General features: G+C 35.4%; 1 protein-coding gene across 2 annotated transcripts in view; it reads right to left on the bottom strand.

Moving 5' to 3' along the window:
- PSMD14 (proteasome 26S subunit, non-ATPase 14) overlaps positions 1–25,316 on the bottom strand; it is a 50,753-nt gene that overhangs the window by 5,474 nt on the left and 19,963 nt on the right. For both annotated transcript variants that reach the window (XM_068948791.1, XM_068948792.1), the window contains 6 exons: positions 21,004–21,075; positions 20,544–20,663; positions 19,320–19,390; positions 18,210–18,360; positions 4,854–4,961; positions 1,313–1,387 (listed from right to left, as the gene is read on the bottom strand). In XM_068948791.1, coding sequence (XP_068804892.1) covers positions 1,313–1,387; positions 4,854–4,961; positions 18,210–18,360; positions 19,320–19,390; positions 20,544–20,663; positions 21,004–21,075 — 597 coding nt within the window. The remainder of the gene's footprint in view (positions 1–1,312; positions 1,388–4,853; positions 4,962–18,209; positions 18,361–19,319; positions 19,391–20,543; positions 20,664–21,003; positions 21,076–25,316) is intronic.

A 25,316-nucleotide genomic window follows, 5' to 3' on the forward strand; every position in this document is an offset into this window, starting at 1 on the left:
GACATGAAGCATGTACTCTTCTTAATATAAATGGAGTTTACAAACCACCATATGAGGTGTTTTTGACATACAAACCTGCTTTATCAGAGACTTGCAGAGATGCTTGCTGCCTCACAGATTCAAGCTCTTATAACTTAGCTAAAATTTTTCAGTAACTTCCAATGGTAATCACTTGCATAACGTAAAGCCTCTAAACCAAATATGCACTTGGAACTTCAGAAAATATTGACTTGGCCAATATTGTGTTTTAATGGAAACAACCTCTGGAAGCTTCATAAGCGCCTCCTGAGGTAGCTGGTTTTGTTGAATCAGTTTCCATATACAGATTAGCAAAAGCTGCTGAGGAACACTGAGGTCCTGACAGTGTGATTTTGTCCTAAAAAGGGCTATGAAAATTCTTCTCAATTCCCTGATCTGCATATATATTCTTCCATGATCCAAAACTGTTTTTATTACTTCTAGCCCCCTAGAAGTCAAAGTTAAGTGAGAAAACTATTCTGACCTGTGCATCATGAATTCCAACTGTGAGATCAACTTGTAACTGTAACGAAGCCATGAGCACGCACAGGCATAACTGAGAACAGAATCTGGCTTTTCAAGCCTTAACTTCAGCAGCTGATAAGCAAGCTTTCTTTCTTTTCATTTTCCTGGTTGAGATTGTAAAGCTAGAGGATTTTACTTGCAAGTTGAGGAAATTTGATATGAAAGTTACTGGCACTCAGTGAACAATATTTTTTCTGCAAATGTGCAAAGTTAAACAGGACATCACTACCTCCTGATAGTAGATGAAGAGTTGGGGAGCTCCACTCATATCACCTGGAAGCACTTTCTGTTGAAATGACTACAAGCCAATGACTATTGCCAATAAAAACCTGAGATGCCTTTGTTATGCAATTCCATTTTGGAAAACACAGTCTTTCAGCTTCAGGAATTCCAGCCTGTAACTGCAAACCTAATGCAGCTAGTATGGCTTTCAATCTCATCACTGAGAACTTGAAACTTTGCACAAGCCTATTACGTGTTCACAGCATAAGGATTTTCCAGCACTGCATAACCATTTCTAAGAACAACCAACTTAGTAAAACATGGGGACAGAAACGCTGTCAAAATACTTACATGATTATTAGAATGTGTTTTGGGGAGATTTTGTCATCACTATTTATGGTAAGTGCTTTCTGGAAGAGAAGTAATCTACTCCAGAAGAGTTAAAATGTCTACTAAAACCATCAGCAATTAAAATCACAATATTGCCACTACTCTGAAATGGTCGTACAGTGTTTTTTCCACTCTGAATAAAAACAAAACTAGTTACCTTCTGTTCTAGTTCATTCTTCCTGTAGTTGATAGTGATGGAATAGTAATGCCTGTTTAGTCCATGAATTAGTGCCTGTAAAATTCAAGGGGAAATATGCATAAAAATTACCTACCATCGAAATAAAGAAATACTAGAAGGAAGGGTTCATTTAAATACAGCCATCTTCAAATACACTTAAAAAACCAGAGACTATAGGTACGTATCAAGTCAATACATCTTCTCCTAATTCTCTCTTCCAATGCTTGTGAACCAACAATCACACTTTCTATTTCTAAAAAAAAAAAAAAAAAGGCTCTTGCACATAGTAACAACAATCATAGGAAAAAAGGATAACCATTTGCAAACTATTGACTAATGCATATATACAAACACATTTATCTCAAATCTTTTTTCTCTCAATAAATTTGGGTATCACTTGTAACAGTAAGAGCCTGATATTTAATACAAATAAAGGAATGCTGACTATTTACAGCCACTGCCAACCATTCTCAGTTAATACTGAGCCATAACGCAATGAAAATAGCTGAAATGGTGATGAAACATGATGCATAGTTTAACTAATAGCTGACAAGTTCATCTTGGATATTAAAGTTTTTTTTTTTTAAACTTTAAATGTGAAATCCTTTCTCTTTATAGTTAAGCCCTTTGCAGATTCATCCTTAAGCTTGTATATCACAATCTGAGTGACTTAGATTAGCGTCTCAGACACTGTAAAGGTAGGTGGCACTTTTATGCACATATCACTATTTTATTTGTGTAGCTGCATTACACAAAAATTTACTCTCAAGATTTGTGACTTAAGTTGGATTAAGATTCAGGGTTTTTTGTTTTAAGAAAATTCTATGATAAATCCTCATCACAACTAAAGTCTATTTTCAAATAAAATTTTACATTGTGAAGTATATATTTAGAAATAGGAGATATGATTCTTCAACTATGGTAAGTCATGCTTAAAGTATGTGTAATTACTGGTAAATATTTTCTGCGTTTCAATCATGCCACCTATTTATGTTTAAACATATTCTTTAGAGCTATCCAGAGTGAAAGTGTATTTGCATCTTTTGGAACTTAATATTTCAGCATTCCAAAATTATCTTTATGAAAGCTGAAAATGTTCTCACACATACATTTTAAACAGATTTCTTTTGTGAACACTCATATACAAAGCTACAAAATTACTTAAATGGTTACATTTACAAAAACCAACAGTTTATTATAATCAGTAGCACAAGTAATGATTATATGTAAGTTGTAGAATACAACTTTATTATCGATAAAGTAATTCATGGCTGAAGTTACATGCAATAAGTAGTTTCCACTGAAATTTTCTTATCCTGCTTGAGGTTATTGTATAAGAGTTCTTTTTATACTCAGTTGTAGATATTGATGAAGTTTCTTAAAGCTCCTAGAATATATGAAAATTTGACAAACTGACCGTAGCTTCTCCCCTTATCCTCTCTTTCCTCCGCCCTTACTAAATCACTCTTTTAAAGAGTGGACAAATGTAAAAGGTAAACAACTGTTCTGCTTCAAACCTGATCTCTAGTTTAGCCTCTAGAATAGAATAAATTGAAACCTATAAAATAAACACTTGCGCCACATTTTAAGGCAAATCTGATTCTTTAGTGTTTTGTTTCAAATGGAAATCATCGCTTCAGCATGCATTACAAATTGCACACACAAGCAAAGAGCAAGCAAAAGAGCTGCTGATAAAGGAAAACAATAAAAAAATCTGGAAGTCAAGCCACATACTATTCTTATCTCTGAGATGTTAAAGAATATCTTAAAACCACTGTGAAAGAAAGAAATGGAAATTTTAGTCCAGCTGAAATCTGCATCAAGTTTGTTACTGTCCTCAACTGGGTTAGAGTTTTACTCATGACTTTAGAATAAAAGCAAAACTACACTGATTCCTTGCAGAAAAAATGGATCTTAAGAACAGAATATCTTTTCAAACTATGATTTTCAGCATAATAGTGAAATTTGGAACAGCTTACTGCCAATTTGCAAAAAACTAGCAACACAAACCAAAATTACCCACTCAAACAAAAAAGCCAAAACACCTTTGGCCAAAACATGTTGTGCTGTGGTGACAGAGAGCTTTAAGCTGAGAGACAACATTTAACATGTAGTTAAAAAAAAAAAAAAAAAAAAAAACTTGAACAATGACATAGGGGTTGAAAAGGAAGGTCATTACACATGGTCCAGAAAAGCCCAGTAGAATATTCTCCTGAAATATGCAAGCATGGGCTTGCCTGTTTTTCACTAATCAAGAGTATTAGCTGGTTATTTCATACTCATTATACTTTGCAGCCTTCACTGATTCAAAAATCAAGAACAAAACACATCAGTCTTTTCAAGTAAACATGGTTTTATGTGTCAGAATATTTTTGCTAGTATCTTTATAAATAAGGGGTTTCAATGCATACGTAAAAAAAAGGCAACTGACGTTTTGCAAGATAGGGTTATGGTGATCTAGTAACTCCCAAAGGACAGGTCTCTCATAGCAGTTTACCTCCTATTTGCAATTCTGCCACGGCCAGTGTATTGTCTTTTTCTAGGATGCTTATCTAACAAACACTACTGTTACTGTTCAAGTAATGGATTATAAGAGAAGGAATTAGGTTTCATGGCTGCAAGTACAGGTGCCTTTTAGATTCATGGAAAGGGAAGAAAGTTTTCTAGGGGGGAAAAAAAGCAGAGGGACACACTGAGGTAGATGTATGATACAGATAAAAGCATTAACCACGCCAGGGGGGTACTTGCTTCAGAAAGCTATTTCTTGAAACAAAGGTTTGCTTCATTGGAGACTAACATGTTTGCCTTAGTAGTTAAACAGTCAACTTCAGAAAGCAAAATTTAAACATTTCAGTTTTACAAATGCCAGAAAAGTAGTACTGGACAACATACTGAAAGAAATATATTAGAGCTGAAACAAACAATTAAATGTCCTATTGATCCATTGGACCTCCTACTCCACCGTTTTCTCAGCAAATTGTTGTGCTGTTACTATCAAAATCAGAGATGAACTATTTAAGAGACAGCAGAAGGTTAACTCTAAATCACTTACACGAGAAGCTATATAAGCATGCAGTAGAAAGAGATGAGATTATTAATGCAAAAAGTAGCTTTTCCCTGACTTGCTTTAGAATAATTTATTGCTAGAAAAGCCGAGACATGTTAATAGAAGCACTTGTTTTTAACACAACTGTACTGAAAAGGGATACTCTTTCACCTATCTTGCATCACATGGTATGACATCAATTGTCACTTTCAAAAGCTTTCATTTCCATAAATCTGTACTTTAACCTTTGCAGTATACACTTAAATATGCATTCACACTTATCTAATTTAGGGCTCAAATTTAAACTCTTCACATATATAACTCTGTTGATGAATCACACCAGTTTTAAATGCATGCATAAAAACGCTATATGGAGAACAATAAACAATTTGTAGCTTACTGTTTTTTGGTACCTTTCCCCAGAACTGCTGAATAAATCCTGAATTTTACATATACTATCAGTGCTGGGTTTACCTGGATAGATGGCTTGTTTAAATGACCCAGATTTGAAGTTGTTTGTCTTGGTTCATGTCCCAAGACCATCATATTAGCATTGATCAATCTGAAGGCATCAATAACAACCTGTAAAAACAAGATGTCAAGTCAATTCTTTTTAGAAAATGCAAGTAATAGTGCCAAGCAACAGTGGACAAGGCACAATCAACTCTCATCTGTTTTTGGCCTTTATCCAGAAAATCATTTAATTATAATATTAATAAAAAGAGAGCCTCCTGCTGGCTATGCTATCAGCACACTACAGTACCTTGGATTGTAAGGTGACACCAATTATTACTTTTTTCCATGGCACTGTAAGTTTTATATACATGATCTTATCATATAACATTGAATTTTTAACTACACTTACTATAAGCTTCAAAGGTATGTGTATGTTTGTCAGCTAAATTTTATCCAATCAAAATGAATGGCAGAGAGAGACTAAAACTGAAAGTGAGCACAAGCTAAGGGACTGAGTCTAAAGCCCAGTCCTGTCACATCAATTATACTACCACAATACTTGAAATGACAACAAAATTATAGCCAGCAAGGAACTTGCCCCATGTATTCCCTTCTAGTCAGATGCTTTTTGCTTCTTGTGACTATGAAAGGGTCTATAAACTGTCTGATGGATTAAAAAGTCCTTGTCAGTGTCATGCTCGGGAGTAAAAAATAGGGTAAAAGAAAACCAAGGTCATTTATGATTTAAAGGTACACAGCAGGTAGTATTCAGTGCTATTTCATTGCAAATAAAAAAAGTAAAGCCATCACTGTTTTTTGTCCATCCTGTGCTGAATTTGTCTATGAAAACCTTTGGAAATAGTATTTCATAGCCCCATACAGTAACAACAACCACCTATGCAACACCTATGTGAGGCGAGATAGAACTGAGACCATATCAACAATGCACTCAAAACTACCCTTAGCGGGTAGTTGTCGTTACAGATTTGTAACGACGACATAGCCTTTCTCATTTAGGCCCCAGTCTTTGAACGGGACCTGGACCCAGCCAGACTTGCACATCCACAGAAATACTTGCAGGTGCACCTTGCAGACATCTTGCCTGCATATGCTTGAAGAGCTATTCCAGTTCTTTAAACTAAATAGCTTAAATCTCATTTTTAACAGTTTTTACTACAATCTTTTTTATTTTCTCCCTCTCCATACTATGTGCTGGACAACAAGAGGTAAATTTGTAACAATGACTGGTTCGCTATTTTGAGACTTGAATCAAAATCTTTTGTCTTGAATAGGCAACAAATCAACCACTGTCCGTTAGAGAAAGAGTCTGCAAATAAAGTGATGCTGAGTTTCTCTCCTTGTTCTAATATTTTTCTCTCAATTTACACAAATATTAATAACTAAATGCATATTCAATTTATTAGGAGAACAGTACAAATATTGATGTCATTCATGGGAAAGTAAGATGACTTGGCAAGTATTAATAACAAAATAAATATTTAATCAAACTGTAAACTGAAAAAGCCTAATAACTCATCACCTGTTGTATTTTCTTTTTAGACCCAACTGTTTCAGTCCCTCTGAGTGGCTGAATATCAGCTCAGCCTACAGGGTGGATACCCCGCTGATTGGCCGGACCCTTGTGCATACTTCACATCTTAAAGAGTGTGCCGGAAACATACAGAATATTCTCCTCTTTTATTAAAATATTAGGTTATGACCTAACTAAATTCAGATGACATAGTGACAAATTCATAATGAACAATAATGAAAACAAATCACAATTTAGGTTTAGCATGCAGAAGTATAACATGTTATATTAACATTACAAAAAAGGAATTACATTTAAAAAGAACCTAATTCTCAGAAAAATCTGATACAGTTTCTGTATATCTCTATTTTCTTGGTTGTAACATTTAAAATAACTGTAATTCTTCCTTTACCATCATCGGATTTTTCTCTCTCTCAAAACATTTATGACAAGCTTATATATATATATCTCTCATCAATGTTCCTTTTGGACCAGATGCTCTAATTTATGAACACCTGCAAATGCCCAACCATAACAAACAGGCAGTATAAATTAAAAAGTCAAGCAAAGCAAAAAAATTCCACACTACAGGCCTCCAGAGACTAGCTAGATGGTGGGGATGGCAGGGGAGAGGAAAAAAAAAAAAAATCAAGCAAATAAAAATTTACCCTGTGGAGCAAGAAACATTAGCTTGGCAGTATACCATAACCACAAGGAGCTTCATCATAACTTAAGTTACTAATGGCCATGCCCCTAACATTTGAGTTTAGATGACAGGTTTCCTAGACAATGTTTAGCTTATCCAAGAACGAATGGCATTTTCAAGTAGGATTTGTTTTGGTACTTGAGCTATCTAAAATAAAAAGCAAAAAACTAGAAAGATTGAACACATTAAACCTGGTTTTGATAATGAATTCAACATTTCAGTTGGTGTTCTCACTGTTAAGTTTGGATGAATTTCACAGTAAAATACCTCAGAGAATTAGTTGCTAAAACATTTGAGAACGATTCTGAACGTTGATGTGGCCTCTGAATTCTGACCGGAAGTAGCTTCCCTTATGTTGCAGATACTACTTGCATGCAAAAGGACAGCCAGCTCTATCTGTCTTCCTGAAGAAGTGAAATGCAAATATTGCCCAAGTTGAACAAACAGCAATCTAACAGAAGATGCTATGAAATATTAAAATCACCATTATTAATTATTTAAAAAGCATAACATTGCAATTTTTACCATCTCAAAAGGATACAAAAAGTATGCATCTGAATGGCATTTTTCTTCTTAGTTGCACTATGACGACCAACGGTAACTAAATACTTTAACTACACTAAGATTAAAGGAATTCACTGCTATCACTATAGCAACCATCTTAAAGAAACTAACATGCTCAACAACCTGGAGGCTAAATTTAGATCTAATACGCAATAAAAGCATAAATACAACAATATATCCTGCATATTCATTTCTATGAAATATAATTGCTTTTTGCATAGTGGGAACAAATCAGTTTCCCCTTTAGAGGATCATATCAGAATAAATAGACTCATTAATGTCCAGTGTACTAATGAGCAATGGGTGAACTAGGTGTTAATTATGCCACAGTAAGATTCAAGAAAAAAGCCGTGGTGAGCACTTGGAGGTGTCTACAAGCTGAAATCTCTTCTCTGTGTTTGTGTATTTTGAAGTACAGCATGATGCAATCAGACAGCAGCAACATGGTCACCTTGTATTTTACGACGGAAACTTTAGACACAGTAATTTGAACAAAGAACCTCAAGGATTAATTACAACTAGAGCAAAAATGCTCAATTACTTAGATTTTCTAAGACATCAGTATTTCTCATCCAAGAATTTAGGTTTTCATTGCACTTAAATTGTCCCATGCGTCTTGCACTCTCTTAGCAAAAACTACAGTTTCCATGTTTCATTTGCTTTCTGTAAAGACATAAGAAAGTTAACCAAAGGTCTGTGGTAGTAGGGTATTTTCCAGATTACCAAGGTAGGAATTAAAAAAAAAAAAAAAAAGCACTTCCCTAGTGCAACTCTTCCACCACTCTGACCATTTAATTTTTCCTAGTACAAGTGTCTTCAGACTTTTCAGAGGTCATTTCAACAGCAGACAGCTTATAACAAAACCATTAGCAGTTTGGCTAGCTTAAGGAAACCTCTTACTTTCCTTTTTTGTTTATTATCACTGCATGAATCTGCAGCATATGAGAGTTTATAATTTCTCAGGCTTGTTAAATTCATGTTAAAGGTCTGTTTTCTTGTTGAATAAATTTTGTTCATATAATGCTGCCTATTTCATATACTGAGTCTTTAATAGCACCTTTGGTCTATGCGCAACTCACAGATCAAAACAGAGGACTAAAATAGGGGTTGATGATGCTATTTACATGTGTGATTCCTGCTGTCTTCTTGTTAGTAGCTTTAATATAATAGAAGACCTTGTCTGTTTTGTAATTAACACATCTTTACTGGAGAGATATTTGGAAGTGATTGCTGTGAATATACTGGTTAGTAAAATAAACACAATCACACACCACTTTCTGTTATCAGACAAATTTGTGAATTGTACACATTATACTCCAGATCAACAAACTGTGATATAACAGCCAAGTAGAAGACACATTTATATAACCCTTTATTTTTCTGAAAATATGTATTCAATCTGACCTTGCAAATATAATTAGCTTGTGGGATGTGTGGATTTCAGTACCATGGATGCTTTACTAATTGCAGCTCTTGGAAATAGATACTAAATATTTGGAAGCTGCCAATACAAAATAAAAACTGCATCTTTTTGTACATCTGTCTTAGCTTCAGAAAGCATAATAATCTAAAAAACAATAACTATACAGCACTTCTCGAGCATTTCCCTAGGGTCAACAACCCACAATAGAGCCTACATAATGAATCTGTAGAAACAAAATCTACAGTTGTTTTCAAACAGTGTAACTTGAAAATTTGAGGATAGCTATAATTATTATGATTCATAGTTATTCACCATCTAAGTCAAATGCTGGACTCCTGAATTGTTAGCTAGACAAAAATCTGGCCTTATACAATCTACACATAATTATTAAAAAAAGGGCTGATTAAAGTTTATGATATTTAATAGTAGGACTTATTTTAGTTTCTTCTGATAATTTAAGTGCCACACGTTACCACTCTTCCAAAGCAGTCTTCACTTTTTTGTTTTTCTTTGTAAAAAAAAAAAATTTACACACCTGATTGATTCTATTAGATCCCTACACTAACAAATTTACAAACAACAGTTACAGACAAACACTTGTTTTGCAAAGTGCACTATATTTTCATGATAAAATTCAGTTAGCAATAAGTCAGCCTTTCTCAAATTTCTTCCGACATCAATAATTTTTCAGTGAAGAATCTCTGACATACGGAAGCTATCTTTAAAAAAAGTATTGTGTCCTTGGAATTCACATCGACGTACTGTTTATGCCATATGTTTATGAACAAACACATCAGTGCTTAAAGAAAACTCTGCAAACGATATAATATGGTTATGCCAGGTGTGGAAAAAGTAGTCATGTCCCATCTAAATCGTCTTTTATCACCTGCAACGGACCTGTTATCAACTGCTTAGTTTGCTTCCAGATTCTCTAAAAATGAAATGGAACGTGTGACCTCAGAAGTGCAGCCAGGGTTTATGACCATTTCGTTATTTATGCTGCCATGCACTGTTAGACAACCACAAGTGAAGAACATCTTCTGTCCCCTGTAAGCCCACAGCATAAAAAATTCAGAGAAATCTTACTTTTTATGCCATTTCCAATGAAAAGCACTAAGAACTGAAACTGACTGATGCCAAATGCATATCACTGAATTGCTGTGATTGTGAGTCTGAAGTTTGCAACATGGAAATTATTTATAAAATGTCAATTTTAACTCTGGAAAAGAGATTCCTAGGAGTATGTGCATTTTCCTTCTTTATCCTTAGAGAATTGCTTACTTGTGGTCAAATCTGCCGTACAACTTGAATATCCATACTGGGAAGGGAGAGAACTACAGTATAATACATTTATCTTGACAAGTGAGGGCATGCATCCATAACTCACAAGTAGCAAAGCCACAAGTTTTAAAGCTATATGCCTTAATGAAGATAAATGGACTATTCTGTATCCACCATGGCAAAAGGAAATTAAACATTTAATATTTGTCAGAAAAGTCTTCTTGGAACTTTTTTCGTTTTCAGGAAGAGAGTGAACTGAAGTAACCTATGCAAATGGTTTAGTGGGTAAACATGCATTGCTTAATTTAGTCATAGCAAATTCAAAGGATGTTGCATAACAAATTTTAGAACACCAACATTGATATTAACAGTTTTGGTATCCCATTAAGAAATTTGGAAAGTAAAATATGCAAGTAACGTTATTCTGGATACGTGCAGCTACCCTAAAAAATTGCTGACTTTCAAAGAAAACAGTAGCAAAACCATACAGTGACAAAACTAAAACAGTTCAATACTTTGTACTTCATGCCTAGGTTTAGCAAAGGCACATCCTGAACTGAAAGACACACATGAACACTGAGACCCCTATAGTGCAGAGGCAACTGATCCCCCAGTAATGCAGCTCTTCAGGAAAAAAGTATCATTTGCTATTGATTCAACAGTAATCAAAAACAACACATATCTACTTCCTTACTCTCCAAATCAGACTCAGTTTGAGACTCCGTTCTTGCCTAGATGAAATTAGGATGTGTCAGCCCTTGACATGCAGGCTACCGCACCGAATGCGCTGCTCAATCTAGACTGAGAAATACCCTAGTTCAGCAGATATTTGGTAGTTATTTAGCCATCCGTCCTACAAAACCCGTAATCCCACTCTGGCCAAAGATGCCTGCTGTCTGATACTCGCTCAGCTTACGCTCTTATTGACCAGAGCTTGTTACTAATGAATATGCAAAATGAATTCCTTGCCCTTCTGAAAGAAATTAGAGTCAAATCAGACAGGTGTAACATCACTGGGAAAGTTTTTTCTAGGAACGAATGGAAGACTATTCCTCCCCAGATTTGGGCAACTAAACAACTAAAATTACATTAAAAAAAGACCGCATTTTTCTGATTATTTACTCATTATCTTGACAACAGAAGTTGTCATAATGGAAAGGAAAAAAGCAGTATCAAATCCTTTTTTCTACATTCATTTCTCAGCTATTTTATTGTTTCCACTTTAACCTCAGAATCCACAAACACAAGACTAAAAAGAAAAAATCCCATAAATTCACTTTTAAAAATCAATTATTGTTTCAATGAGTTTGTGTCACGGTACTCTGCTTCACTTTGTATAGCTATGTTTTAAGTTCAAACAAGCCCTCCAAGTAACATAAGCCGCTACCTCGTGTTACTGAAAATTGTCCAGTACAACACAACAGCAAAATTATTAATATATTCAGTGACCATGAATGATTCAAGACTCCAATGGAAGGATGAAAGTTATTATGCATATCGTAAGAGTAGCTAAACGCACTAGATGTTGTACAAAATGTACAGAAAGATAAAATTCTCGTCCTTGAATACTAAAATTGTACACTGTAAGGTTTCCTGCAGTACTTTAGAAATTTTCCTTTACAACAGAAAATAATTTTGTAAGTCCAATTCTAACAGTGAAAGTTGTTCCAGGTACAAAAGATCCTGACATAAAATGATTAATATTATGGGTTTAAAAACAACAGCTCTTTTATAACAAAATACTACTTGCATAGTAACTTATAACAAATAACTGTCTCCAGAGCACTACTGACGATATAATCAATTTATTGTTTTGCTTAGTAGTTTTTAACTAATACTTTCAGGCTGTACCCTAAAGACTGCTGAACTCACTTGTGCCTGCAGAGGATTTATTAAAGATCATCAAGACAAACACATGAACTGGGGAGGGAGAGTTATAAACGTGGACAAAAAGTCTTGTTGGGTGGCTCCAATCCACTTAAGGTCCTCGGAAATGTAATCCTTTAACGGGTCTTTTTCAAGTTCAAATTTCAGGCATTACACTAGTCTCTCCACACATCAGACATTTTAAGGATTGTTTTTGTCTGCCTCCTTAAACAGCTGTAGTCTCCTTTAATCATGTGGTTAATCAAAGCAAACAGGAGGAAAGGACGAAAGCAAAGAGAACACTATAGTTCCCTGATGAAAGAGTGGAGGTCTGAAAGCACGTCACCTTTTGGAAAGCTAGTGAAAGCTTTATGGTCACCCGAAGAAAATTCTCGAGGGCAGGTGATAATTCCAACATGCAGAAGAGCAGCAGATAATTCTCAAACTGCTTTTGGCTTCAGTCTTACAGACTACCAAGTAATTGCCAAACCATGTATCTTTGACTCGATGAGTCTGGAGGATTCGCAACAAAGATTGTCTCAGAAAAGCAGTTCAGCTGCCTTTTCCCCCACACACCACCAAGCTGGGACAGTGTATTTGCGGAAAACTTAATCCAGACTGGAACATAAAAGCAGCAGAAGAAACAAACACTATTTAAGAATAACGAGGCTTATGTTTAGCATTGAATAAAGAGACCATCTATTACTCTGAAGAGTTAAAAATCGAAAAAGGGTCTTGACAAAACCATGCAACTCATACACGTAACCAAATTACACAGAAGTTGAGATCTGGAGCTAGAGGTAACAGACATCCCAGTGAGAAAAAAAGTGGACAAAAAGTGTTATGGAAGAGACCGCCACGAACAGGTTATTCAGCACAGGAAAAAACACAGTTCAACCATATGATCTATCAGTTTCTCAGTAGCATTTTACTTTTTCATTCCATGCCTACATAAATTGTGTCCATTCAGAAGGACTGAATCTCATTAGTACAGTAAACATTAAAAAAATACTATACAACCCAGAAGTGAAGGATTTGAGCCACTGCGTGACGGCAATAGGTGGAGAACGCTTTAGCATTCCCAATAGCAATCTGACCGTTTAAAGATAGGGGCTGCCTTTTTCATCAGCTCAGGATGACCTTGAGACCTTGACCTTGCTCAAGATCACCTTGGCTTTGCATCGCCAGCAGCAAACCGGCTAAGCTCTTTTCCTCATTTCAACATTTGTACAAGAAGGATAAAGATTTTTTTTTCCCCTCTCCCTCTCTCTTTCTCCCCCCAGAAAATTGCTATAGTAGGACCAGTCATACATTGGTTAAAATGTACAGTACTATAGTCCCTCTTTGGGACTTCTAGGAGCATGATAAGAATAAATTTTATCACACTTTAAAAACATGTAAAAGAATAAATGAGAAAGTTCATCACATTTGTTAAAGATTCCTTTTAAGAAAAAACTGAAAAGATGTCATAAATTGAATAAAAGAAGGCAATTTACAGCTCCCACTGAAAAGAAACTGTTTGGATGAAGTAGTTTTAGAGAAGAATTCACATTCTGCCTACACTTTAAAATATCAAAACTTCCAACTCCACAAGAACCTGCTTTGCTACCGATGTACATGGCAGTCAAAAGCGACAACAGTCAAACTGAAATGGGGAGGTGCTGACCGCATACATAGTGGGGAAAAAATCACTGTGGGAATAAAAAAAGCATTGGAACAGGTATCCCCAAGAGACTGTAGCACCTCCATCCTTGGAGGTTTTCAAGACCCAAACAACAAAATACCTAGGGTGACCTGGTCTAAACTCAGTATTGACCCTGTGTTGTGCAAGAGGCTGAAATCACTTCCAAATTGAATGTTTTTAATTCAATTCAAATACTTATTTCACCTTACACCCTCTTAACGAGATAAAAATAAAAATAAAATTCCTTAGCAAAAGCCTCTCATGAACGTGGCAGGATGAAGTTTGAGCACACTATTAAGATGCTTAGTATGTTTGTTTTTATGTGGCAAGAGGTGATCAATATGCATAGCACAATTTATAAAAAAAAGTTCTCACAAAGCTAAGTCTTCTGTTCAGAAAATAAACAAACTTTTAAACAGGTATTTGTCACAAAACAATAGTTCTTCCTGTAAATTTTTCTGATAGTGCCTTATTAAGGGTCAGTACAAAGCACATGAAATTCTGCTGTATAAACAAGAGATTTTGGTACATATCTTACTGAACATCACAAGTAAGAATAAACTTTTATCAGATATACAAAATGGATTTCTGATAACTTTGGATATTTCACCAAATTATACGTCAGTGATTATGTCAGCAATTACCAACCACGGGAAACTAATGAACTGCCTCTCAGAAAAACAAAGCATTTTTAATGGTGCCTCTTTAAAAAATATAGACAGACATGCTTAAAAAAAAAAATCACCATACAGATGTTTTTTTAAATTAAAACATAGAAGTGTAACATAAGTTCAGGCTCGGGGAGGGAAAGCTCTTGTGTTATAGCGGGTTTACTATAGTTATATTTTCCTTAAGAGGTGAAGAACAGCTGCTAACTTAAGATCCAAAAAAACTTTTTGTTATTTTTAACATTTGGCAAAAGTGTACTGTTCTCTGTACAACATTCCAAAATACATGTTAGAACTAAATATAAAATGTCAATATCTAGCATTATTCCAGATCTTTTAAATAAATTACTACTTCTGTGGAATATTATAAATATGTATTATATTCACAGACTGGAAAACTAGAGGGGGAAAAAAGAAAGGTTTAATAGCAAGTACAAAAATCAGGCAACAACTGGTCAGGTTGGCCACTGGCCACATTTCAACATGTTTACGCCAAACTTCATCCACAGAAATTAAAGAAAATCTAAGTCCCCAGACATAAAGCTTTTTATACTCTCTGGATTCTGGTAACATTGAACTTCAGTTAATATTCACTGATCTGTTTTGAGTTTGTTTTATAGACAGCTAGAACATTATTAGCCTAAATACTGCAATATATGGCACACAGTCATGAAAAAGCATACCACATGTAAGAATATGTATGCAAAGTAATAAGATTTAGTATTCAGAGCTGTCTCTTTCATGCGTCCTATTATATTTATGTAGTAATATCCCAGTACTAAAATAGTCATTAAAGCAGTTGGCATTTAATCCACAAGTCTATATGACTGCTTACAGAAACTGTAAGATATTTTACGGACTCTTTATTTTTACTCAAGAGCTTTAGCAAGACATAAAATGACCTTTTTTTAAATTGAGGAGAATTATATTTATTTTCATGTGTAAATTTCAATCATACACCTTAATCCTACTCGGTGTTTGGAATCACAACCGGAGCGTCCCAACAAGGACAGCTAACAATAAGGCAGTTAAGAAGTTTTATCCTTCTACCAGTGAACAGACAAACCACTTTTTAATGCTTTAACTAATCAAGGTAAACCGGAGTTTACCAGAGTTCGTTACTCACCAGAGTTCGTTTCAACTTTCTGACACATGAAAATAACCTCTGCCCTGGGTACTCTTCAGCAGCACAAGCCATTACTGCTTCACTGACTGTGAGCCGTAGCAATTTAAATGGGCACGGACCTGCCCCAAGGCAGGTTTAAAATTAGCCAATGTGTTATTTTGGACTTTGTTTTTAAATACTTCTAATCTCAGTCAAAACATACCATATTAAAATCTTCTATGCCACATGTTCACTAAATTTTTTTGCCAGACAGTTATGCTGGTAAAAGGTATAATGAGTAATGATCTTGGACTCGCATAGCACTAGCAAAAGCATACCACTACCGTGGCTACTATGCCAGTAAAATTACCTTTGCAAGCATTCCTGATTTTGCTGGTGTTGGGAAGCAGGTAACTAATTCCCTGAGGTAGTACCTTTAGCGAGCTTGAGTTCAGCTTAAGAGGCACTGGATAGCGTACTGAAGGCAGTCGTGCACATAAAGCAGTCAAAGTAAATTAGACCTAAGAAATCTCCAGGAGCTCTAATATATCTTTCCTTCTTATAGCTCATCTAAAACCAAACTATACTTGAAGTGAACTTGCCAACTAAGAACATAAAAGTCCACAAATTAAACGCCCCATTGTCTGATCTCACCCCTAAATCAAGAAATTAATTAGTAGTATTACTCGTAATTTAGGTCATTCTTTTTATTTCTGTTTCTAAGCTTTAAAGAATGCACTTGCCAGAAACTTGACAGATTTTTTTTTTTTTTTTAAAATGTGAAACCTGAGAATGTAATTTAATCATCTGACTCCAGCAGCTAGACAGGTACGAAACACAAACATTACAAGACTTCCACTGATCTCAAAAACTGGCAACAATGCCGTAAGAGAAGTTGCAACTGAGAGATTTTTAGATGGATGAAAATTCCAGACTTCACAAAATGTATTCACATTCAAATTTAAAAAAGCCAAAGATTATTCTCCCAAAAAGAACAAAGACCCTCATCAAAGATGACAACTGTGTCAAACAGTGGCAAAAAATAAAAGAGTGACTTAGTAAGCAAGTGTGGTATAACACTAGTATGACTTACCAGGAAGGTTTTCTCTTAACGGATTTAGTAACTAGTGAGGCTCTAAATTAAATATTAATATTATAGTCCCTCAAATTGTAGTTTGACAAAATAAAAATTATCTTGTTTCAATGTTTGTACCGGAGTGGAAAAATAAAAACAAGAAAAGGTAAAGTTATAGAAAAAAATAAGTCAGGATTAATGAAATATTCTATTCTACCACAACATATTTTTCCATAAAAAACTACCAAAATATTCTTTCAGTCTTTATGCACTTTAAGGAAAGCAAATTTGATTGAGATGTCTCATAGCTTGCAAAGGATCAGAAGCTATTCACTTTTAAATGTCCGTATTTGTTACACAAACAAATTTGATAAAAGAGAACATAATTTAAAAAATACCAAGAAGTTAAACCGCAACAGTAGTGTAAGAATATTCTGTTATGAAATTAAGGGAACACTTAGTAGAGTTGTTTGCTAGGCTTAACATGATCTGTCTCACAGGAAATATGATACTATTGCTCTACAGAAAATGAATACTTATTTTTAAAATATTTATAAATTTACATTAATGCCATCCATATATACTATGATGCATTTCAATAATTATTCTACAATACAATGGGAGTGCATGCTCAAACAAAACACCTCAGCAGTATTTTAAAGCAGTAAACCACCTAGCCAATTTCTGTACGTTCTGTAGTTTTTCTAATCCACTCTCCCTGTGGTTGAGCAAAATCGAATTGCCTCTCACATTTGCAGACAGCTCTGTGAAGGTGATAATAGAGCTGCTCCCTGCTGTCATGAGGCAGGAAATAGGAAAATGGCATATGGGGCTAGAAAGAAATAAAAAGAGAACTAAACAAGAACAAAAGAGATTTCAACAAAGGACAACTATAACCCAATATGCTTTGCAAGTTAATCTCCTTTCATAATCATTTAACGTACTTAATCATTCATCTGTACCCTTTCTCAAAAACTTGCATGTTTGAAATCAAGTCTTCTGTAAAGTTTTATTGTCTAAAACATTTGGAATGTAAACGATACTAAGAGTCACATATGTAATGCCTATAAAATAATGCATTACTAGTACCCATGTTAAGGGGCTGAACCTATCCCAATCTTTTTTGTAACTAATCTTAAATGTTGTAGCTAAAATGTAGCATCTAAAGCATGTACACTTGGATTATTAGTTGCAAAACCAGTGAGTGACACCTGAAAAATAAAATATAAGGTGAAGAATACGATTGGTTATGTATACTGACAACATCAAAGAGTGCCAGCCTGTTTAAGGACTATTGATGCAAGACGTAGAATAAATGAAAAAGGATGGTGTGATCTACAATGAAAATTGTGGTTTTGTTTTCTTGATTTTTAATGGAGAATTGGCCTCTAAAAATCAAGAACTTATATGTATTTATAGTGCCTCTATATTAAATCTTACTGAAGTACCTTAAAAAAAAAGCCCACTATACCTTTCCTTTTACACTCTGAATGGGATCCACCACCACAGCAACAGCTCTTTCCGATAAGGCTTCAAAACTCTGCTGAGTATTGATATCTACCCCAGACAACCAGCAGCCAAAGCCAGGGTGACTATGATACCAACCAACCACCATCTCAGGTCTGAAACAAAGAGGACAATCTGAGATTCTTAACAATAAAAACACATAACGCAAAAAGAAATAGTAATGTAACAAGGCATAAATTAAGATGAGCTGTGAAAAAGTACTATTAGAAATATTTAAATTACTCACCATAATATGGTGAAAACATGGACATGAATAAATGCGACAAAGAAGTGTTATCATTAAGGGATGCACATTAGCAGTGGTAGATTGTGCTTTCAGTTTTTCACCCTGTTACCACACCTTCCCTGAACCAGTTTTTACCCTTTCAGCACTTGAGTAAATATCTACTCTTTAACTCCTTGGCATCGAGAGCTGAATTTTCACGGTAGAAAGTCCATTTCAGATATGGACAACGGGAACCAACGGTGGGAAAAGATTAAATATCAATTAAACCAGCAGTAGAACTAGGAACTCAGTCAAAAAGCAATTTGCACTGTTCTGTTCAGCTGCTGAGCCTTTTGCTAACATTAATTTTGAAGTTTTTCCCACAGTAAAAGAATTTGAGCAAGCAGACGACAACTGTTGAGAGGTAGGAGTGAAATAAAAACTTGTTTAAATACTAGGATCTTTTACCAAATGATTTTTTCCTTTCTTTGCATTAAATTGGCCACACATAAGGCTACGACTTTGTAATTTTGTGTCTCAATAAAAGAAAAATCAAGCTTTTAAGCTGATACTTTCTAGCTACTAGCTATACTAAATAGAGCGGCATTTTCATCTTTCCCCCCAATATTCAAGGACGTAAATTTAACATGAGTGACAATCTCTCGAAAATTGAAAGGCATGAGGTGCATTGAATTACATGCTATATTACTCACACAATTTCTGGGACAACTATTTCTTTTTCAACATTAAAAATAGCCCCTAGATTATTGGTTTTGCAGAAAGCCAGCTGTTTCTTCTAAACAACATGCAGGGAGTATTTGTTACTGTCCACTCTTTAGGGTGACTTACCTTCCTGTCTGTTTCAGCATGTCCAACATTTTGGCTTGAAATACAGGATCGACTGCCTCTACGCTGACACCCTGATGTAGGAGGAGGCAAAAAAATCACAGTATTACCTTATGTGTAAATACTATCTTTTAACCTGTTACTTTTTCACAAACGAAAGTTTAAACAACGTCGTAAGCGTTCCTGTTAAAAGGAAATTTGACTAATTCACAACTAATTGATACAACACCCTTATGTGCAGAATACAATTTTATAAATCCATTTCAAAGTGATTTTTAAATGCTAAAAAAGATTTTGAATTGCTATTTAAATGATCTCTTCTATGAGTAAGCATGATTAAATAGGTATATGGATACATATTTCCCTCCTCTTCCTTTTTGTTCTGCAAACTCTGGCCTGTTTGTTACTAGTTCAACTCTACTACGGGTCTTGTTCAAGATAAATAACATGTTGTACTGGCTTTCTGTGGATTCTCTATATATTGATTATACACACCATGTTAGCACATGCATGGAATAAGCTCAGGATAAAAGAATTATAATACTTCAGTGCTATGCAGCTGTAGGAGTTACAAAGGGCTCTGTGGTTCTTAAGAGCTGTATTTCATTCAAATTATACCCAAATCATCATAAATTTCAATTATACAAACATCACTTCAAAATGTTTTGATAACATTAATATTTTACTCCAAATTAAAATTAGTTATTTCTCCACACCACAGAAATACCATTGGAGAGACATGCCACTGTAAAATCTGCCCAAGAGAGCAAGTTTGAAATATTTCTACAGTACCTTCCCAACTAAGGGCATGGTATACTTCCAGTCCAATCTTTACATTTGGAATCCATACCCTGTCTTTAAAACTCTTTTCACCAGTAAAATTTGTTATCAATTTATATTTCTTGTAAATGATGTTATACTAATGTATTTATACATAAACAAACACAAAACATACCTAAATAGTTACGTATTAGCCTTAGCTAAAACAAATCTGTTTGAACTAGAAATTTCACTGAAACCCTTAAATTCAAATAATCAAACATTACCTCAGCATAGGCTATCTTATATCAACAATATCTTATAGCAACACCCGAATTAAATATATTCATACTATATCTAATTGGTTATACCTTAAGAGTGCCTAAGTGAGATAAGGTGGGAAAAGCTTTTACAAATTATTTATCATGAGAAAAAACACACATCAAGGTCTAATTGCAAGGAACTCACCGTCCCAGACTGTGGCATAGCAAAAACATCAATCACTCTCACAGTGTAATCATCAACAAACTCCCCGAGCATCAGACCCATAACTTCCATAGGGACACCAGCACGACCATGTTTCAACATCTGGAATTGAGACCAAATGACATTGTATATTTAAACTTATAGGTAGTTCAAGCTTGACTTGGGATAGCTCTTTCAGCCTTTGCCGATCTGTTGATAATTCACAACTTCTAACATGATCGAAAAATGTCTGGAACAATAAAATAGTAAACATTAAGGCAATGCAAGGCAAATAATTAAAATAAGTTTCTTAGAATTCCGAGTGTTACACACTGTTTTGGGTTAATTTTAAAAATCAGTCTGATCAGTATCTAAGCAGTCAACACAAGTTCATAAACTTTGGATATGTGCCAGCTGTTGTATCTCCAGCTCTATACAGAAACATAGAACACAGAACACTTACCTTTAGCAGTGCAAGGGAAGAGATATATACCTGCTCTGCTGTATCAACCGCAGGAGCATCTGTAGGTGGCCCCTATAAAAGAGAATAAATAATGAAGTATTTTCTCCGCAGTTGCTATGCTGCAGTTTCTGATCATTTGGGGTTTTTTTCTATACTCTGAAACTTAAAGAAAACGCATGCAAGATTATGCCTTTGCGTGCTGAAGGTCGTTCCTACAAAACAAAAACAACAAAAAAATGCACACCCAAACTCCAAACACTTTTTTATAGTGCCTTCCTACGCAAACCTATTTTGTAAAAAAGAAAAGAAAATCACCAAGCCATCAACCTTGTTCCCCCCTGCCCCCTCAAACAATACCAATCTAAATACCAATCTTATCAGAATCAGTCAAATACAAAAATCTGACAAGTATTGCACTGGGTACAAACCTGTTACAAAACACACAGGCTGAGAGTCAGATTAGTTTCCATTAGTCAGCCTTGCAGCAATGCTAACATTCGTCAGCTGTAAAATATGGCCAGCTCTCCAATTAACTATGTGTTTCTTACAGTGGTGTGAATGTAAATGCTGCTGGGCTAGCATGATTAACTGGCACCAACACAAACAGCAATTTCCCTTTGCTTCATCAGCTTTCAGCTAAAGAGGACTTGCAGATAAAGGCTATGGGAGCACTTTGCAGATACACTGGTACAGTGAGAGAAAAAATGGACCTCCGATCCCTAGGTGGAAAAGCTGTGAACGAAATGCTTTGCTCTTTGCCTTATGAGTAGTTATTCAAAAATTAGCACAACTGTCCCAGGTGTGAATGATTGGTTGAAACAGGTTCTGTGTTGAAAAGGAGAAACACAGGAGACAGCAGTTTAAATGTCCCTTTCTTGAAGAGCAAGGGACCTAATGCTCTTATATACAGAATTATACATCAGCTTACCTCATTACACCCAATTAACAGTACATTCATTACTTTGTTACCAAATTGTGTACAGCAAATTCCCACTGAAAAGACAAAAGGTTAATTCTGTCTTAAGTGGTGCAGAACAAACAACTTAGAATGGCTCCAGAGCAACTCTGGAGTACGGTAAAGAAAGATCAAGTAAAACATTAAGTAAAAGGGGGAAAAAAAACAGTGTTGCCTTTATGCCATTTTGTAGATTTAAAACAATTACAAGCAAATCTGGGTAAACAAATAAGAAAGCCTCTGAGTAAATTCTTGATTTTTTGCCTGAAGTGAAAAAGTTGCAGAATTCAATACAGCATGCCTTGACACAGAAACACACACGAGACACAGTGATCAACATGAGCCATAGAGCCAGAAGATAAAAATCAAGAACTGAAGTAATTAGCACATTAAATTTGTATAATAATTACCTTTTGTGTTTCACTTTATACACCCTTTGCCTTGAACGCAGATCAAGACTATCTAATGTAGTGTTCTACAAAATGCTTTATAGACTGTAAAAAAATTCAGGTTATTTCTTTCAATATCACTGAATCGCTGCTCTTTTAGCTCCATAGATTGGAAACCAAATCTTTAATATTTTGAAACCCACATACATGATTCTGTGTCTATAACTGTCAACCACAACTGCTTCCTAAAACAGCCCTTATTTCTAACTCTAATATCGATCACCGTCTCCTCTTGGTATTTTGTGCCCTTGCTCTTAAAAAAAAACAACCAAAAACAAAACAAACCCCCAAACCACTATTCACTGCGAATTCTTCTGTTACTTTTGCCTTTCCATCAGCAATCTTTCAGCATCTTTCAAACGTTTCACCTCCTACGATATTCTCCCTAAAGGTCCATCCTTAATCAATTCTACCTCCTCAAGGAGCTTTTGCCTGACTACCCCTTGCCTAACACTGTGAGCTGCTCCAGTGGAGGAGCTCAGCCGCAATACTTGCGGTGAAGAATTTAGGAGCAGTTAATCAGAACGTTTCATAGACCTCGATGAGTAGGACACCGGAACCACTTACTGCACACCTACTACAACAAACTTGTTTGTCTGATGACGCCTCAAATGCCCTATCATTTTCTAATGTTATTACTTAATCACTGCAAATAAAAGCAAAGAATTTTTTTTTACTTTGGAAAAAAGCGTCAGTCTGACAACAGATACTTTCTACATACATCAAGTTCTCTTTTCTAGTTTTCTACCCCTTTTAGATCAGAGAGGGTCAGAAGGGAGTGCAAAAGTATAACTACAATAACCTTGGCACAGCTTTAGGGAACAACTGTTACATCCATACTGTGATATCCCCAAGCACATATCCTACATTTGTTGCAGATTTTCTCTATTTCACCGCAAGTATCTAATGTCACCGTTCACTATTTTTTTTTAAATAAAGAATAACATATGCACCTACCTACCCAAAAAAGCCTAGCACAACCAGTTTTGCTATTTCTTTAAGGTTAATGTTCACATTTGACTGAAACTGGCTTTTCAAAAATCAGGAACTTGAACCGAAGTTTATTCCACAGATCAAGGCATTTAAATAGGGTCTCCTGCATGGATTCTCTGATGCCTGGGAAGACGGCAGATCCCATTGACACCCTTCCTTCAGCTGAGGGTGTTATCACATCTCCCATACCTGGACACCTGTGTTCACAACTTGCAGCATATCAACTACTGTGTGTATTAATTTTCACGCTAAGGTTCCTTCCCTTGTTTTGAATATATATTAAAATAAACTCCTCAATAATGTTTGGAAGCCAATGTGATGCACTGATTGGAGAATTTTGGACAAGACAGGATACATGGGTTAAAATTTCTCTATAACCTACCTTCATAAGGGTTTTAATTTAATTGCCATTTTTCTGAGAAAGATGACAAAAAAGTACAAATACACTAAACAATAGTGCTGAAGTTTATTAAACTCCTAACCTAAAACTTTCACAGATTAAATAGATAAAGACAACATAACGATGCTTGGGTCTTTCAAATAGCTTGCTTGGGCATAGATGACTTCATCTGGGATGGGGGGGTGGCGGGGGGTGGAAAGAAAGCCTCTGAACAGACATTTGGAAACAAGAACCAGTTTCCCTCTGTCTAGGACCACTTCCTTTTCCACAAGTGGCTGCTTTTCTAATACAGTGCTGGACTAACAGCCACAGCTTCTGTACACTAGTTACACAGTACGTGGGAACTGTTCCATCTGTGTGTTATACATTTTGAGATGTCTTTGGCCTATTTCTGCTACACTCTTCCACAGAGGTTTATGCACTTTTGTGATGGAAAGGTGAAGAAACAGACTTCACTAGCTAATCTCTCCGTATTTTATACTGACCCTCCACAGCATGTGCTATTATCACTGTTCATAAACTTTACTGCCTGCCAAGTTTAACAAAGGAGCACCATCCTTATGGAGCAGAGGACCAAATTAAATTAACCAGTGTCAGAAACTGAAACAGGAAAGCACTTTCTTCTACAAAGCAAGAGATTTGCTAGATTACTAGTTTCATTATGGTATCCTGATAGGTTTCCCCCCCAGCTAGACTTGTGCGAGATTGTCCATCTCATAGCAAAATAGCAAATTCTACCTCCTTCCTGGCTGCCTGCCCACAGCTTTACTGAATAATTTCTTGGGGAACTGGAAAGAGATGGGATTTACAAACGACAAGGAGCATTCTTTTCCCTAATCACTCCTGTCTAAGCTGAATACAGTAATGATCATAATTCAAAAACCTTTTTGAAAATATCTCACCATCCAAGAATATAGTGAGAATGCAATCAAATACTGTACCACACTCCTTATTAAAAAGGGCGTTTCTTCGAGATCAACTATGCATGTTGTCATTCAGTTCCATGCCCGAGGGCCAGTCATCTTGTGCAACCTGACGAAACTCTGGTTTGTTTTTGGATATAAGGGCAGAATCCTCATTTCATTAAAAATGAAATTGGTAACATTTGCAGTAACAACAGATAAAATGTTAATGGTAATCTTAATTTCATCTATTTTATTTTTGCTTAAGAATGTTTTCAATAAGACTTGTAACAGGAAAAGTATCACATTCAAGTTAGGAACAAAAGATTAAAATTTAATATTAAATTATGCAAGATACTATTTTTGTTCCAAGCAGTTAAAAAGCTGATTCAATACAGAAAGCAGTCCTTTACTTGGGCAGCCCTTGTTGACGAAGTGTTAAAGGCATTTGCCATTCTAACAGCATAAAAACTAACGCCTTGAGGTGTTAGCCACTCAGGCCTTTTAGCAAATTTGTTAACACTTTTAGGTATATTACCCCACCTTTCCCTTAGTGTGAACTGGTATCAATTATTTAACCAATTTTATTATGTTATTAAAATACCTGCTGATAA

Source organism: Struthio camelus, chromosome 6 (genome assembly GCF_040807025.1).
Source record: "Struthio camelus isolate bStrCam1 chromosome 6, bStrCam1.hap1, whole genome shotgun sequence".
Lineage (NCBI taxonomy): Eukaryota > Metazoa > Chordata > Aves > Struthioniformes > Struthionidae > Struthio > Struthio camelus.